The 19470-nt window shown below is 42.6% G+C and overlaps 1 protein-coding gene across 1 annotated transcript in view; it reads right to left on the bottom strand.

Moving 5' to 3' along the window:
* The window catches only part of saxo2 (stabilizer of axonemal microtubules 2), a gene marked incomplete at both ends in the record, with an annotated part of 44797 nt that extends 25557 nt beyond the window's left edge, over positions 1 to 19240 (bottom strand). Inside the window, 2 exons of the mRNA XM_084308273.1 lie at positions 152 to 354; positions 19071 to 19240. Of these exons, the coding sequence (XP_084164399.1) occupies positions 152 to 354; positions 19071 to 19240 (373 nt within the window). The remainder of the gene's footprint in view (positions 1 to 151; positions 355 to 19070) is intronic.
* Between the last annotated feature and the right edge of the window lie 230 nt (positions 19241 to 19470).

Genomic DNA, 19470 nt, shown 5'->3' with positions numbered 1-19470 from the left:
TTCAGAATAAATGACAAGTTGTAACATTTTAGTTACAATCAGTTGTGTTTCTGAAAGATTGAGCAATGCACATTAGATACCCCCAAGCTAATAGATATAACATTTTGTAATGAAACATCTCACATTTAATCTGTACAAAGGTACAAATCACCTTTGTAGGTGGGGACAGTGTCCAGTTTTGCATTTGTGTTGCGTGGTCTCTCTCTGGGTTTGACTGCTACAAAGGGCTGGAGCTCATAAGGGTGGAATTCCTGTTTGTATGTGGTCCCCAAATCAATTTTCTGAGGACTTGGCTGATACTCTGCTTTCTGACGGGCAGGGCGCCTAGTTACTTCGTGGGGTGGGAAATCTGTCCTGAGAGAGAGAGACAGGGAGAGAGCGATAGGATGAGAGAGGGAGAGAGAACAAGTGATTACATATCTCCAGTTTCAAGATATTGAGTTCCCAGGTGTTGTCTTGTCATAAGGTTGCATCAAGTCCCAGTCTGTACTTGCAGTTTGACACCTACTATTGAAACACCATCTCCCTACTGCAGGCTTTGTTTAATAATTGAGTAATTTAATTGTAATGGAGACATTTATTTTGAAACTATAAATTATTTATTTGAATGTGTATGTAAACATCACAGCAAAATCGATCTGTCTATATCGCCTCTATCTAAGGTCATCTACAAGTAAGCTAGCGACCACTACTGCCCCTGTCGATTGCTGTCTGCACCACCATTCATCCCAGGTGTCAAGCTCCTCATTCACTTCCATTCATTTTGAGGACCTAGTCTAGTAAATATCATACTTGTTTTTTTAATAAAAAAAATTCAAACAAAAAAATGGAACACAAAAACACTCAACAACTACACACACCAAAGACATGATACATTACATTAATGTAAAAAGATTCACATACAGGAATGTAACAGGGTATGAACTATGCCTGGAATGGACTTCAAAAAACGTTGAAACTGCAGGCCCTCACTACCATATCTGATTTTAAAGTTCAAATTAAGGGTATTTTAAAGAATGAGATGGGAGAATGTCGATGCTTCACTGCATAATGTGGTGTTATATTTTATATTTTTAACTTGACCTTCTCTCCCCAGCAACCTCCTGCAAAGCCTCACCTTCCATCCTCTTTCTACCGTTTTACCCTATACCCTCCAATCTCCCCCAATCCTATTCAATCTTGTTTTCTGCAGCTCAAATGTATCCTGTAGGATATAGTGGATATCATGAATAACGTGCTCAGTCAACCGATATCCAGTTAATGAGGTTTATTAGCCAGACAGATAGAAATGACAAGATAGTTAGATAGGCTGAGTGGCTCTCGCCCAGGTTATCAGCTAAATGACCTATAGGTAGAGAAGACCGATTGTTTTCGGGAGGAGCCCTTTATAGTGAAATGGGAGGGGGGGGCACTCATATGATAGGTCAAACGAGTGGGGGGGGGGGGGGGGGGGAGAACACAGGATAGGGGACAATGGTGATGGGAGGGGGGACATTTGATATCCACAACAATCCCCTTGCCCCACTTTGCCTTTTATGTCTCTGTCTGTGTTTTGTGTATTTGTACTGTATGTTTGTTTTTGTTTTGCTGCCATTTTGGCCAGGTCTTGCTCGAAAAAGAGATCATTGATCTCAAGTGACTACCTGGTAAAATAAAGGTTAAAACTAGAATCAGGGGTAATCCACTTGCTTTAAATATCATACTTCTGAGGCATAAACAAACTATACAGCAATATTATTCTGCATACTTTATTTTTACATGTCAATGCTACTTTTATTTTTATTTTAGCATTGCCATTTTCAAGTATTCAGTAAATTAACTATTCATGAATTAATTCATAAGATTAAATACAATTTATAAAAAAATATAATTTATCACTTGAGCAACTTTTCATAGAATGTTTAGAATCTTTCTTCCACCGAGGCAGCAGGTAACCATGGTAACCACTCCTCAGACATTCCATGCACGGCACACTCTAACCTACGACAAATCAACCAGATCTCCTTTTATTTTTCAAAGGAAATAAATCTGTAAAGACACGTAAAATTCCAAAACAAACACATACCTTTGACTCAGACCTGTATGTTTTTTTAAAATATGCACGGCAGCAATTTGTTTATACTTCAGATGTTTATGTATTTAGACTAGTTCACCATAATGGAATGGTGGTGTTGACAGCGGACTACAGTAGGGCAGGCCGGGAGCCAGGTCTACCCCTCAGGATGTTTTTTGCTACCTTTTTTTCCCATACCTTGGGCCATGAGTTGATAATGACCACCCCCAAATCAGCCCCGTGTGGCCTCAGGGGCCAAAAAAAACTATTTTTGGGAAAAGCTTCTGGCAAAATTATGTAATTGCAAATATGAGGGTACTGCAACTGCATAATTGGTCAGATAAGTCTGAAACGTTGCATGGTGTATCCTGACACATAGGGGGAAAGTATCAGAATAATACTCTGGGGCTTACTAACTTTCTATTGTCAAATATCCCCCTCAGAATACCCCAAAAGACAAAAAGATTTCTGTCCGCCTGACAAATTGTCCTCAAAAGTGATCATTTTCAAGTATTTTATTATACATGTTGCTGCCTCACATGGATATAAAAACGTCCCACATGTATAAGCCTCAATTTAAGTCCAAGATGACCTTTCTATCTAGAATAGTACACGTGCTATGACCAAAGTTCTCCATTGGACCTCAAATCGAGAAAATAGAACATTCAAGCATTACCCTTTTTTCTTCTCTTTTTTTTCTCCCTTGTTTAATATAATATTAAACAAGAGTTGAGACTTAAGTAATGTAATGCTATACTATCTGAAGTTAATTACATGAAAAGTGAACAATGTTACGCCCCCTGGTGGACCGGGTTATCACAGTGCAACATAAAGCAGTGCTGACCGGTTTACACACACCAACCAACCAAAACCCTAACCCTGTTTCATGTCACATCCCACCTGAAGTTATTCAGCAAAGACAATTTTGGATAAGTTGATTTATTATTCTGGCTGTGGGAAGAGATTGAGTGTCCAATATTTTTTTACATGAAAGGTGGCAACTCTACTTCTAGAGTGATAACATTAACGTTAGCTTGTAGATTGTTAGCTAATATAGCCAGCCCAATGTAGCTAGCTAGTGAGAGCAAGAGCGGGAGATAGCTAGTGAGAGTAGAAGTGGGAGAGAAATTATGAAATTGTAATTATTAAGAAAATAAATTATAATTATTAGCAACTCTACTTCTAGAGTGATCACATTAGCTAGTTAGCTTGTAGATTGTTAGCTGCCAGCCCAATGTAGCTAGCTAGTGAGATCGGGAGACTAGTGAGAGCAGAAGTGGGATATAAATTATGGTGTGTGTGTGTGTACAATATTTTGCTGTTGTAATGAATATACTGACTTTCTGATGGTTGCAATGCTACGATATAGTCAAGGTGCCAAAGAGACAACAAGATGCCTGGATACCTTGCCAGAGTGCTTCAAAGAAGAATCAGCCACCGCCTCCAGTCTGGGATATTAGTCCGTGTCTGAGGTTAGATGTCAATGAAATGTGAAACATTGGATCTAAATGAATGTCTATTGGCACATTAGCCTGTTCAAGCTGCTGCAGTCAGGCAAGCACCTCTGCATACATGCAGCAACAACAGAGAGACTCAGACTCAGCTTCTTCCCCCAGGCCATCAGAACACTGAACACTGATCCACACAAGCACACACACACTCACCACACATCCTGCACTCTCTCACACACAAACACAAAATCAAAGGTCACTTTAAAAAACATAACTATGTTTTTGTATAGTTAGTATAGTATAGTTACATATAGCATAACTGTATATTGTATAGTATTGTATAATAGTGTATATAGGACTCATTACCTTTAATTTGTAAGTTAATTCGTAATCAAAATGAATGACTATGAAGGATACAAAGCCACCCTAAACAACATGCCAGACCTCTTCTTCTGCTCAGACCAGCAGAACTATGCTAGATTCCTCACATACTTGGGATACTATCTTGAACACATTGAGGAAACACATCCAGGATCTGAAAAACGTTTGCGTGCTGGAGCAATCAGTGTATCCAGATCACATATCCCAGCCAACCACTGCCACACTGACAAAACAATAGAAGAGACTGCTATGAAATGGCTCAAGTCAAACTCAGGGTCTGGAACATATTCTGCAGGGATCTGTGGAATCACCAGTAACTATGAAGCCAGCCAACGTCATATCCTGACTGCCCATGCCAAAGGAGAGTATGTAGAAGAGATGTGGAAAATGACAAGCGACCGAGGTGAACATACAGAGAAGCAGCAAAGAGATCTAAGACCACATGAAATCACTCTGTCTGAGAAGCAAGTCCAGCAAACAGTTGAAGCATTTCAGAGTTTTATCAACCCATTTCAGCTTGATACTTCTCAGCCCTTGACAAGTTTGACTTCAGGAGCAGCTATGCCAGAAGAGGGCGCAATGATGTGCTGAATGCCCTGAAAAATGGCAAAACTCAAAAAGAGAAGTTCATCTGTGATCGACTTCAGACAAAAAAGTCCTTTTCTTTGAACCTATCAAGAGGAACAGATTCAAGACAATGTCATCTACTACACCTAAAAGGAAGCTTGTGGCATCAAACCAGAAAGTGATCCAGTACAAGGCCACAAGTTTCATAGTTTCTTTAATAGTTGTCATACAGAAGTACAGAATACTTTCATACAAAATGCTTCTTACTGTTACGCTCCAGAGACTGTGCTAGACAAGATAGTATCAAATAACATAGTATAGCATGTAATTTAGAAGAAGAAAATGAGGTCACAGTGTTCGGTATAGACATATGTACAATGTTCTGAGTTACCATATAATATACAATACTATGCAGTGTACTAATGTACAGTACTATATAGTGCAAAGCAGAAATGGGATGAGGTACAATTTAGGTACAATTTACAGTAAGGTGTACGAGTTGTAGTGCAATCCTTCATCAATAAATATAAAGTGTGGGGAGTGGGTGCTACAGTGTGTTTGTTTAAAGTGGGTGTGTGCTATAAAGTGTGTGGAGTGGGTGCTACAGTGTGTTTGTTTAAAGTGAGTGTGTGCGTGTGGATGTGTGTGCTATGTGCGTTTGGTGGTTGTTGTTGTGTAGTGTTCATTGTTCGTTTAGCAGCCTGATGGCCTGGGGATAGAAGCTTCTTCTGAGTCTTTCTGTGCTCGCCTTGAGACTCCGGTATCGCTTGCCTGACCGCAGCAGTTCAAAGAGGCAGTTGTTCGGGTGACTGGAGTCTTTAATGATTCTCTTAGCCTTGCCCTTGCAACGCTTGTTGTAAATGTTCTGGAGGGTGGGGAGCCCCCCTCCAATTGTGCGTTCGGCTGAACGTGTCACTCTTTGTAGTCTGCTTCGGTCTTGTGCAGTGCTATTCCCAAACCAGGAGGTGATGTTGCCGGTCAAGATGCTCTCTATTGTACATGAGTAGAAGTTCTTAAGGATCTTCTGACTGACTTGGAACTTCCTTAGGCGCCTGAGGAAGTAGAGGCGTTGTCGTGCCTTCTTCACAACACTGTCAATGTGTGTGGTCCATGTCAAGTCCTCGGATATGTAGGCTCCGAGGTACTTAAAGCTGTTGACTCTCTCAACCGGTGCCCCGTCGATGCTGAGGGGGCTGTAGTCCTTGACCCCCGACCTCCTGAAGTCTACAATCATCTCCTTTGTTTTGCTGAACCCAAGTGGGTTCATCTTTCAGATCTTTGTCAAATCACAACAACTTTGTCACAAATACTGTAAGCATCTCTGACCTAATGACCTATCCCTTGACTCTGACGCCATACTACATTTCAACCATTGATCGTTTTTTCGCAAAAACCAACAAAGCAAACGGAATGAACTGCATGATCAAAGATGCTGAGAATGCCCAACTTCCTTCCCCAAGCCAATGTGCTCTCATTCAAGATGGAAACTCCTCATTCTACATGCGTGATGTGCCACGAACAATGAAGAATATATCAGAGTGCACCTTCAAAAGTCTACCGGCTGCAGCTGAAACAGTATTCAGCACAGACACTTACCTTGACCGTCTTCATTCACCAAAATCAGCTGAGAGGGATCGCAGAGGTTGTGGTGAAGGGGCTAAATGTTCATCAGCCCACTGATTGGAATGGTTTTATCACAAATGATGAAAACAAGAAGGCCCTCATTCATTTACTTCTGGATCACTGGAGCTCTGAAGATTTTTGTAGAGGCTGGTCAAGCCTTTAAGATAGAATGCAATGCTGAAGTGATGTCTAAAGAGCTTCTACTGTACCTGAGATCTGTTCAAAACATGAAGAAACGGATGTGAGGGTAATCATTTACATGCAGTATATCCAAACCAAAATGCCTCACATCACAACAGTCAGAGTCAGAGCAAAAGACTGACATTTTCTTCATCCTCCTGTATTATGCCAAGTCATCAACTGTCAACATCCTCTTTGACATGGGAGATAGACTTATCAACATTAACCAGCTGGCTGAAGATTACTCAGAGGAACACATTTCAGCTCTCCTGGCCTTGCACGCATTCACTGGTGCTGACTGCACATCAGCATTCAAAGGCAAAGGGAAGGTGCGACCGATGAAGATTCTGAATTAGAACTCAAAGTTTATCCAGATCTTTGCTGAAGTGGGGAACTCTTGGGAGCTTGATGAGCGGATTCTCAGTGGTGTTGAAGAGTTCACCTGTCGCCTCTATGGTTTCAGTCATCGAATCAAGAAGGTTGATCAGGCAAGAGAGATTAAAGTCAAGATGTGTGGCTCAAGCCTTGAGCTTCGACAGGGTATCTCTGTTGACCTCTCCACCTTCCCACCTTGCAAGAGGGTCCTCTTACAGAACATGAGAAGAGTCAACTTCCAGGCACATGTCTGGAAGAGGGCTCATGAGCACTACCCGGAGATCCCTCGAGCCACCCGAACAACTGCCTCTTTGAACTGCTGCGGTCAGGCAAGCGATACCGGAGTCTTAAGGCGAGCACAGAAAGACTCAGAAGAAGCTTCTATCCCCAGGCCATCAGGCTGCTAAACGAACAATAAACACTATGCAACAACCATCAAATGCACACAGCACACACACCCACACGCACACACTCACTTAAACAAACAACACACTGCAGCACCCACTCTCCACACTTTAGATCACACAAACACACTTTATATTTATTGATAAAGGATTTGCACTACAACTCGTACACCTACTGTAAATTGTACCTAAATTGCACCTCATCCCATTTCTGCCTTGCACTATATAGTATTGTATATTAGTACACTGCACAGTATTGTATATTATATGGTAACTCAGTTACGTCTATTCTGCATCGAACATTGTACATATGTCTATACTGAACACTGTGACCTCATTTTTTTTTACTTCTAATTTACATGCTATACTATGTTATTTTATTTCATACTAATCTTGTCTTGCACAGTCTCTGGAGCGTAACAGTAAGAAGCATTTTGTATAAAAGTATTCTGTACTTCTGTATGACAACTATTAAAGAAACTTGAAACTTGAAACTTCCCATCCCCTCTCGATTATGGATTTCACATTAACACGGAGACTGGCAAGCTAGAACCACTGTGGTTTGAGGGTGACGTCATCCCCAAAGTCGATGTCTTGGCAGAAGAAGAAACAGATGAAGATGACTTAGCAGATGAAATCCATACAAATATGGATGATGCAAGATAGGATGGAGTTGTACGCAAAGGAGGTATCAAATAGGTACCTTGTACGGCTCTTTAAGGGAGGGGGGATCAGGGGTTTATTTGTATATATGTATGTTTTTATGCTCGGCTCTCAACGGGACCTCAATAGTAGGATATATATCCATTGTGAATTCGCACTCCAGAAGCATTACCAACAACTACAAAACAACATGTATAGATTATGGCTAGTTTGAATATAATGATCTGGAATACTGGGGGAATAAATAATCAACATAAACGCAAAAGCGTGCTCACACTGATGAAAAACAAAAACAAACTCTTCTAAGCGAAACGCACATTTTAGTGGAAGACAAAGCTACGTTAGCGGACAACATATACCATAACATTAGTCACTCTTCCTTTGGAACGAGAACTCGTGGAGTTGCTATAGTCGTGAAACGGAAGTTGAATATTGAATTGAAGGGAGTATGGTCTGATGCAGATGGTCGGATAACCATAGCTAAAATTGTATACAGGAATAGGAAAATAGCGTTGGTAGTGGTATATGCCCCAAATTTGTACGAAGCTAATTTCTACACTACACTTACCAGAACAATGTTAAACCTTCCTGAATACTCATTTATAATTGGTGCAGATTTGAATGCCATTTGGGATCCTGGGATGGATAAATCTTATCCCACCTTTTCCAACGAACAGAAAAATTCATCTAATGCGTTAAAGGATTGGTAGAAGAATACAGGTGTAAATGATCTATGGCTCAATCACTCAACCCCACGACCCGGAAGTACTCTTGTCGATCTGCAAGACATAACACACTTTCCAGAATAGATTGTTTTTGCATCCCCGAGACTATTTGATAACTATGACGTGGAAATGGTACCCAATGCATCAGATCACTGTTATTTACTCCTAAAAGGATCATTTGGTATACTGTCATCCTGAGCCCCAAGATGGCGATTTATCTCGATATTGCTGAATAACAAGGAATTCATTACACAACTCAAAGAAGCTCTTTCTGTATTCCTACTGGAGAATGCGAAATCGGTACAGGACCCCAGAATATTATGGATGTCGGTAAAGGGATTGATCAAGGATTTTACCGGGTACTTTTCCTCCAAAATACGCAAGAATAGTTGCTCAAAACTGGCAGAGCTGATAACGCTTTACTCTACGTTATTTTCTTCTTTACAATACAACTACTCGGTTCGACTGGAAACTCAAATTAATGTGTTAAAAAAAGAGATTAATGCCATTTATAAACAACAATCTGAAGTACAAATACGTAGCACAAGACAACAGCACTACTTTCATGGTTCTAAACCAAGTCACCTACTAGCTATGCGGTTAAGAGTCAACGCAAAATTTGCAGATATAACTACCATTAAAGCACAACAAGGACTTGTTACAGACCCTAAAAAAATCAACGAGACATTCAAAGAGTTCTACTCCAACTTGTATAAATCAGAAACGACCTTCGATCAAAACAAAATGGACACATATTTTAATCAAATTAACCTCCCTAAACTATCAGAGGATGACGCTAAACAGTTAGAAACACCCATCACACTAGATGAACTTAGGGAGGCCATATCTGAAATGCAAAGTGGTAGGGCTCCTGGAAGAGACGGTATCCCACCAGAAATGTACCTCTCATGTTGGGACGTAATTGGACCCCTATTACTTAATATGATTTTATACTCAATCAAGGAGGGGAACTTCCATAAGAACAACAATATTGCACTCATAACAGTCCTCCTTAAAAAAGACAAAGACCCCACTGATTGCGGTAGTTATAGACCCTTAAGCCTCCTCGGAACCGATATCAAGCTGTACTCTAAGGTATTAGCCATCAGACTTCAAAAGCATATGACGTCTTTAGTTCATCCGGATCAGACTGGCTTTATAAGAGGCCGCTTGATCACGGATAATATAAGACGATTACTACACGTACTAGATGCCAGCAAGGATGACACCACACCTAAGGTGATGCTGTCCCTGGATGCGATGAAAGCTTTTGATAGGTTGGAATGGTCTTATCTATGGGCAGTATTAGAAAGGATGGGGTTAGGAAAAGGATTCATTGATATGATTAAAGTATTATACAAAGACCCATCGGCCATGATTACAACAGGTATAATCACCTCCGAAATCTTTCCGGTATCACGCTCTTCTAGACAGGGTTGCCCTCTTAGTCCCGGACTATTCGATTTATCATTAGAGCCTTTAGCACAATATATAAGACAATCCCAATCCATAGAACCAATCGCAATCAAGGGCACACAACATAAAATTAGTTTATATGCGGACGACGTAATACTGTTCATGCAAAACCCTAACACAGTTGTTGTCTTGTCATGTGGTGTTGAGTTACTGTCTTGGGAAGTCTTTTTATGTATTGTTGTTGTTGTATTGTGATATGTTTTGTTTCATGTTGAAAAAAAAAAAAAAAAAAACTCTCCTCATTCTTCCTGACATTACTGCATGACTGATCGCTACAATACATTCACTACCACCGATTGGACAAGTATTGTTATGCACCTGCTGAGAGAGAATGTACAATTCTGTCGGTCGCCTCGCTTAAAAAGTCGGTTGCCTGTCAAAAATCGCCCGCCGTGTGCGGCTCACTTAACTCGTAATAATACGTGTTTGCTCGCCAACTCTTTTTTTTATTTGTATTTTCTTTTTATTATTATCTTTTTTCCCCCTCCTTTTTTTATTTTTCACCCATCCCACTGTTAGTCGTTATGCCAATTCCCAACCCCCTTCCTGGTTGTTGCGCACTCCCCCCTACTGTTGGTCCGGGAGGCCGGAGACTGTCACATGCTTTCCTCCGACGCATGTGCAGCCAGCCGGCAGCCAGCCTGGCAGCGCAGATTCTCACCGGGAGAGTGTAACGTGTGGAAGGTCACACTACCTCCCTCCAGATCCTACCCTCACTGTGCAGGCGCCCCGACCGAACTGTAGGGGTCGCTGTCCACAACGCCCAGGAGGACCCACCCATCAGCTTTCCCACCCCTAACACTGCCAATTGTGTTAGTATGAACGACCAGCCAAGCTGATAGCAACGCCGAGAGCTGGATTCGAACCCAGCGTTGATGGCGAGCGCCTTGCCCACTACACCACCTAGCCGCCTTGCTCGCCAACTCTTGAGCGCCAAACACGTAATAATATGTTTTTACATCCTTTGATATTTTTCCTCTGATCCCCGTTCTAAATCATCATCCGGATCATTCTACCCGTCCCTGGCTCATTTGTATACATTGGAATTGCAATGCAGATTGAATATCACCAGGTGGCACTATCGTCTGTGTCTGAACTGGAATTGCATTGGCGTGGATACACATTTTCCTTATTTATTTTTTTTGGTAAGGGCTCCTCCTCCTGCTTGAACAGAGATCCACATTGAGCGCCTCGAAAATTCCGTGGCCGAAGCCTATTTACCATCGAAACGTGTATTGACATATACACTGGTAATCGCGATGGCAATGCGATCACTTGGACTTATTCTTTTTGGAATACCTTCTGGCTAAGGTAAGGTATATTCTTTCTATTTACCGAACCTGAAACGTGTTTTTCTAATGATCACAGTTTTGTGTTTTACCGGACGTAAAACATGCTCTGCAAACACGATCACAGTTTTGAGTTAAAACGACACCCCCCCCCCCCCTTGATGATTTTGTGAAGGTACATGTTATATGTACATGTTATATACCTTTGATTTGGGAGTATTTGGGGTTTCAGGGAATCAACCAGAACGATTCAGGCTTATTGCACACAACGTGTTTTATCTCGCGATCTATGGAAAAATACAGGATTATATTTAAAATGCGCAATGTTTAGCGTGTAATAAACTACAAACTACAATGTGTAGAAACAAACTTTTTTCCATGTTAGACTACAAGTAGTGTCTGTCAAATGAGCCACACCATTGTCTCCACAGCTATAATACAGAACACACACACAGCAGGGCGGTCAGGTGGCGTAGCGGAGATTGCGTTCATCACCAACACCGGAGACGCTGGATTCGCCTGTTTGAATCCAGCTCCCGGCGTTGTCACCAGCTTGGCTGGCCGTTCACACTAATACAATTGGCAGTATTAGAGGGTGGGAAAGCTGGAGGGGTGGGTCCGGGTCGTTGTAAACAGCGACTCCTACAGTTCGGTCGGGGCGCCTGCTCAGCGCGGATAGGATCTAAGGGGGGTAGTGTGAGCGTGATAGCCTCCACTCTCCCAGACCGACTGTGGGGGGTAAGTGCGCAGCGACCAGGAAGGGGATTGGGAATTGGCATAACGACTAACATTGGGATGGGAGAAAATCGGAGGAAAAAGGAGGGGGAAAAAGATCAATAATAAAAAATTTAAATTAAAAAAAGAACACACACACAGCTCTGCAAACATCGTGAAACACCGTGGAACACTAGCGGCAGAGATGGGGACAGCTTATGGCACTGAAAGTGTTAAGAGGTTAACGTGGCATTGCGTGGAAACAAACAGCATGGCAGGCGGGGTGAATAGCAAACAGGAACATGGACAGGAAACAACGACAAGGTACATCGACAGGAATCAGGAACATAGTAAAGGGTTCCAGGAACATAGAACAATGCACGCACAATCGGGCAGAAAATACTTAAATACACAATAATAATAAAAATACACAAGATAATTGACAAACGAAAGGGCTGATTACAACGAGGCACACCTGGGAGGGGAAACAGACTGACAGACTAAAGGACCAATACAAGACAAGACTAAACCTAAACACTAACTAACACACTGGAGACATAAACACTAACAAGACTAAACCTAAACTAGACAAGGGAATACAAAGGGTAACAAGCAAACTGGGAGAGATAACAAGATGGGGAGAACATTGAGGAACATGGATAATTTAGAGATACACAAGTGCACGAGGAGGATATGATCAAGTGAGGGTAGTAGGTGAGGGGAATTGTCCAGCAGGTAGCGGAATAGGTCCTTGCATAGGTGGAGGGAAGTGAGCAGTCAGGTGGGATGTGACAGTAAAGGGCTTTATCAGAAGTCATGTCACACTTTTCGCTTCCTACTTGCATACAACTCGTTTAAATAAACTAGAAAAATTGGAAACACTATATGCGGACCTATATGCTTCATTGCAGACTAACTACAATGAACAAATGAACACACAACGGAAGATAGTTAAAAAGGAAATAAACTCCATACTTCTTTGAGTTTTTAATACATAGGACGAGACAAAATTATTACTTTCATGGTTCTAGACCCAGCCATTTACTATCAATGAGAATTTGCATGAATGATACATTTTCAGATATCCCCTCAACAAGGAGTAGTAGGATTAAAAAAATATCAATGAAACGTTTAGAGAATTTTATTCACAACTGTATAGCTCAGAGGTCAACTTTTATCATTCTAAATTTGAGGCATTTACTAAGGGGCTTAAAATACCAAAGTTATCAGAGGAAGAGGCCGGGGAATTGGGGAGACCAATCACTCTTATAGAACTCAGAGAGACAATTGTTGAGATGCAGAGGGGTAAGGCACCCGGATGGGATGGGATTCCACCTGAATTATACTTAGCATTCTGGGACCAGTTGGGCCCATTTTTGCTTGAGATGATTGAACACGCCATTGAACAGGGGGTATTCTCGAGTGATGGTAATTATGGCTTTAATTTCTTTACTACTCAAAAAGGACCCCAATGACTGTGGCAGCTATAGGCCCTTGAGTCTTCTCTGGCCGATCATAAAATGTTTGCCAAAGTACTGGCCCGACGGCCTATTCTTTAATCCCAGCCGAAGAGTGCTGCCGAGTGCTTCCGCATTTTCCCTGATTGGCCGCGACACGCCCTGCGGCGACACGCCCCTGTTTTGCCATCAACGGTTAGCTCAACTCGTTTGCCGCCTTGCTGTGGAGCCTGCGGTGCGTTGGTGACAAGTTTGAATCACTTAAATTTTTTTTTTTTCTTTTTTTTACGTTTAATTTATCATCTCTCGCTATAAACGTGCATTCTTTCGCCGGTTAAGTTTAGGCATTCTTTCGGAGTTGGTTAAGGTTAGGGTTAATAGGCATTCTTTCGGAGTTGGTTAAGGTTAGGGTTAAGTTTAGGCATTCTTTCGGAGTTGGTTAAGGTTAGGGTTAAGTTTAGGCATTCTTTCGGAGTTGGTTAAGGTTAGAGTTTGTCGCAGAGCATGGCAATATAATGCCTGTCCGTCTTTCTTGACGCGGAGGCAGCAGCCTATTTCCGCTCTACCGCTCTGCCGCGCACCGCGGTCACATGGGCGTCGTGGCCAATCAGAGAAACACGAAGCACTCTTCGGCTGGGATTAATATAGACGCGGCCCGACGTCTACAGAAGTATATTATGCTGGTACATAGTGATCAAACCGGATTTATTCTGGGTCGCTTAGCTGCAGATAACCACAGAAGATTATTGCATGTAATTGACAACAGTAACATAACAATCAATGATACACCATACAAAATTGCTCTTTATGCGGACAACTTACTAATTTTTATGAAAGACCCCTCCCAATCAGCCACAAATTTACTTAGGATAATTGATGAATTCGGTAAACTATCAGGCTTCAAAATGAATTGGTCCAAATCAGCTTGTTTAGCTTGAGTTGGCCAAAGCAGTGCAACTACCGGCTGACATTACCATAACACTTTAAATACTTAGGCATAGAGATTTTCCCCACACTAAATCAGACAACTAAATAGAACTTCACAGGCACATAATAAAATACACCAAGATCTAAATAGATGGTTGAGCCTTCCTAACTCATTACATTCTTGAGAACCGAGGATCGGATGGGAAGTTTGATAATAGTTTCAAGTTCAAGTTTCTTTATTAGTTGTCATACAGAAATACAGGATACTTTTGTATGAAATGCTTCTTTCTGTTTTGCTCCTGAGAGTGTGCTAGGTAAAAATAGATAATTATAAAAAGTATAATAAGTATAAAATAGAAAGTCAAGTACTTAAACAAGTGTAAACAAGACAAACATTTTCAATATACATATGTACAATATACAATGCAGAGTAGTTACAATACAATATAAATGGGATGAGGTAAATGGGATGAGGTAGCTTGTGGTGCAATATACAATGCAGAGGTTACAATACAGTATAAATGGGATGAGGTAAATGGGATGAGGTAGCTTTTAGTGCCACATTGTGGTGGTAAGGTAAGGTGCAAGGCTTGGCTATGTGCAATGAGTTGCCAATAATATATAAATATAAAGTGTGTTAGTGTCTAAAGTGTATAAAGTGGGTGCTACAGTGAGTTGTCCATTTAAGGTGGGTGTGTACGTGTGGGTGTGTGTGCTGTGAGTGTGTTTGATGGTTTGTTACATAGTGTTAATTGTCATTGAGCATCCTGATGGCCTGGGGATAGAAGCTCTTTCTGAGTCTCTCTGTGCTTGCCATGAGACTCAGGTATCGCTTGCCTGACCGCAGCAGTTCAAAGAGGCAGTTGTTTGGGTGGCTAGAGTCTTTTATTATTCTCTTGGCCTTATTCTTACAACACTTGTTGTAAATGTCTTGGAGAGTGGGAAGCCCACCTCCAATTGTGCGTTCGGCTGAACAGGCCACTCTTTGCAGTCTGCTACGGTCTTGTGCGGTGCTATTCCCCAACCAGGAGGTGATACTGCCAGTCAGGATGCTCTCTATTGTGAATGAGTAGAAGTTCTTAAGGATCTTCTGACTCACGTTGAACTTCCTTAGGCGCCTAAGGAAGTAGAGGCGTTGTCGTGCTTTCTTGACTACACTGTCAATGTGTGTGGTCCATGTCAAGTCCTCGGATATGTGGACTCCGAGGTACTTAAAACTGTTCACTCTCTCGACCGGTGCCCCGTCGATGCTGAGGGGGCTGTAGTCCCTGACCCCCGACCTCCTAAAGTCCACAATCATCTCTTTTGTTTTGCTGACATTGTAGTGATGGTAATGATTAGGGGTGGGACGATACATCGATCCAGATCGATATATCGATCTATTATCAATAATCAAATAGGATCGATGCAACGTAAAAAGATCGATTCATATTGCGATACTCTTATTTTGAAAATCCCCTCGTGAGCATATCCGCCCGGCCGGACCAACAACATAGCTCAGCGCAGCTCCGTGTGTAGACGTTAGATAGTATTGCTTCAGAGTCCGCCTATTTTGCCCGAAATAAGTGCCTGTTGTTTTTTTCCCTGCAAGGGGTTAAATGCATCTAACATGCTTTCCATCCTCTCCATTCCTTTATGCACATGTCGCGTTAAATACTGAAATGAACGTTGCGTTAGCGTGAGCTAACTATGCTAAGTAGCTAACCAGGAGAGGAGAGAGGAGAGGGGACTTGGGAAAGAGCAAGGGTGGGGGCACTGGGCAGTCTACCTTTCTGTGGGGGACTGGGTTGAGAGGCATTCTGTGTGTGTGTGTGTGTTACTGAGGATGGACAGATAATGTTGATATATTATGTATTCATGATCATCATGCAACATAAAACAATTGTAGGAAGTTTGGGAGAGGAAAGGGTTTTAGCTTGCGTGTTGTGAGTTCCAAAACATTTTACTTAAAGGTCAACCTCCACGTTGTATTTTTGTTCAATAAACAATGTGGACTAGGCCAACAGTGACTTTCATGAAGAATTGTAAAAAAAAGTATTGAAATTGACCCAGTTTTAGCGTTTTTATCAAAACATTTTGTCTGCCCAACACAATCAACATGCACTTGCATATTTTAATCAATGGTTTATAACGTGCACGTGTAATGTCGTCACAACAGGTATTGGTCACCAGGGGTATCACCAGGGGGCGCTGAGAGTCACACAGCTAGTGGCAGGCAGAGAGCCTTGCTACCATAGATATATGCTTGCTACTACTAGCCGAATGGAAATGTATCTGTTTCACCTCACTATTGCTCCGTGATTATAGCCATCCATCCATCTCTAAAGCTAACCACGTTACCATATTTGTAATAATGTAAATCATTGTGTCGTTGTACACATTGTGTTTATAACGTTAGTAGATAACATAGCTTAGCTTGGTAGCTATTGTGCTAACAACATATCCCGACATCCGGCTCGCTGGCCGGCATGAACGGCCGACCCAAAATGGTTCTCTCCTCTCTGTACACCCCGACCCGACCCCACGGGTGCCCTGCCGGGGGGCCATGGACGCGACGGCGGCGGCAGCCGCAGGGCGCCCGAGCCCGCAAAGGCTAGTGTTACACGATAGCTATGAGCTAACTAGCGCTGCGGGCTCCGGCGCCCTGCGGCCGCCGCTGTTGTCGAGTCCACAAGCTTCACTCGGTGCATCAGTCACGAAAGGGGCTATGATGAGCTTGGCAAGCCAGAGTAAAACACAGTTTTCATTCAATCAATCACAACATTAACCAGACTCTCGTTGTGTCTATTATGCTAACGCTAACGTTACCTCATTGTGTCTATTCTACACAGATAGCCTCTCGTGTCTATCTGCTAACGTTAGCATTAGGCTAACTAACGTTACGTCCCTAACCCCCAACAACAAGCGTAACTAATCAGCGATCTTTTTGTCAGACTAAACTCTCCGCTCGGTGGCAAATTGTGTTGATGTCGGTTTTGTTTCATCAATAAATGAGGCAGAATACACAGTGACTGTATCCTTTTTTATTGCACTCGTTTCTTGCTGCAAACACAAAAGATATCCTACGCGAGACATTAAAGATGGCGGCGCGGACATTCTGTTTTCGTTCAGACTCCCCAAACAGTGACGTCACGCGTCTCTCTTCTGACCAATCAGTGGTCTGCAGTTTTTCACGTGTCATTTCTGGAGCTCTCATGCTGATCACCAGCAGCCCCGCCTCCCCACACGGAGACAAACTGAGTACTTTATTTTAGTGGAAAAGCAACATTAGATTCGGCTCATTAATATGCAAGCCACACCTGTTGTGACGTCGGCGTTTTGATAAGCTTTTTTGATTCGCGCGTGCATGTTATTCGTGCGTGGACCTTTTTAACTCTTTCAGAGTGGCATTTCCGGTGTCAAATGGAAATAAATAAATAATGAAATTATATACCAATGATGTAAACTACCCATAATTGATCAGTAGGGTTTAACCTAGAGGTTGGCCTTTAAAGTTTAAAGCTCAATATATAAAAAGTTAACAGGAGGTCTATTTGTATTAAAAACAATAGATTGTTTTTCATTTAAATGTCTGGAAGAGCTCAAAAATAAAAACATCAATTGATATTTCCGTAGCCTTTTTTTAGTTGATCTAAATGTGACTGATTGTGTTAAATGGGCACATAATATCGCCTCATATCGATCGCAGGCACCTGAATCGAATCGTATCGTATCGTATCGTGGCAGACTTTGTGATATCGGCAAATATCGCATCGTTGTCCAAAGAATCGATATCGTATCGTGATGAAACTGGTGATTCCCACCCCTAGTAATGATACATATTTCACCCACGGAACTATTGTTAGGAACATTCTAACATTAGTGCCGCCCGAACATTCTGGAACGTTTGTGATGATGTCATGGCAGAACATTCTAGAACCTTAGTTCTGCCCGATCATTCTTGAACGTTCGTGATGATGTCATAGTAGTCACTTCTCATCAGCAACTGAGTCAGTGGACTTCTACAATAAATCCCTGAACAGTCTTCTGGATCTCCATGCCCCTGTCAAATCCAAAACAGTCACCTTCGCACGCTCAGCCCCCTGGTACACCAGCGAGCTGCGGAGTATGAAGACTGCTGGGCGTGTCCTTGAGCGGCGACTCAAGGTCTCAGGACTCACTGTACACAAATTGGCCTATTGTGAACACCAGAAGGCCTACTCAAAATCCCTCAGTCTGGCACGGCCCCAGTACTACTTTTCCATCATAAATGACAGTCCTGGAAACTCCAAGCAACTATTCTCCACCATCAACCACCTCCTCAAACCCCAAATATCACCTCACTCTGACTCTTCTGAGGAACAGTGTAGCAACTTTGCCACCTTCTTCAGGACCAAAGTTGACACCATCCGCTCCCTCCTCTCTAGCCCCTCTGCCCCTCCAGTCCAAACAGTTGAACCACAGCCGGCGACTACTCAACCTCTCTGCTGCTTTTCAATCATCACACAGCGAGAGGTTGAGGAAATCGTCAGGAAAATGTAGCCTTCCACTTGTATCCTGGACCCCTTTCCCTCAGCCCTGGTGAAATCCAATATTGTCGCTATGAGCCCTCTCATCACCAAGGTCATAAACCTCTCTCTCCAGGCTGGCCATGTCCCCTCTGCCCTTAAAACTGCAGTCATAAAGCCACTAATTAAAAAATCCTCCCTAGACCCGGAAATCTTGGCCAACTACAGACCTATATCCAACCTCCCATTCCTGTCTAAGGTGCTGGAGAAGGTAGTTGCCGCTCAGCTTCAAGATCACCTAAACTCGAACCAACTTCTCGAGAAGTTCCAGTCTGGTTTCCGCTCTGGCCACAGCACAGAAATTGCCCTGGTCAGGGTCACCAACGACCTACTGATGACGGATGTGCTGGCTCTCCTTCCATCCTCATCCTCCTTCACCTCACAGCAGCCTTCGACACTGTCGATCATGACATCCTCCTTCACCGGCTCCAGTCCACCATCAGACTTTCAGACTCTGTCCTTGATTGGTTCAGATCCTATCTCACCGGAAAAACAGAGTATGTCTCCTTGGGAGAGGCAGGGTCTGACACCCATCATGTCACCTGTGGTGTCTCACAAGGATCAGTCCTCGGCCCCACCCTATTCACCCTCTACATGCTCCCCCTTGGCTCTGTCATCAGCCGGCATGGAATATCATT

The sequence above is a fragment of the Notolepis coatsorum genome (genome assembly GCF_963971535.1).
Source record: "Notolepis coatsorum genome assembly, chromosome: 2".
NCBI lineage: Eukaryota > Metazoa > Chordata > Actinopteri > Aulopiformes > Paralepididae > Notolepis > Notolepis coatsorum.
Note: the sequence above shows the minus strand (reverse complement) of the source record. Positions and strands in the feature narration are given on the sequence as shown.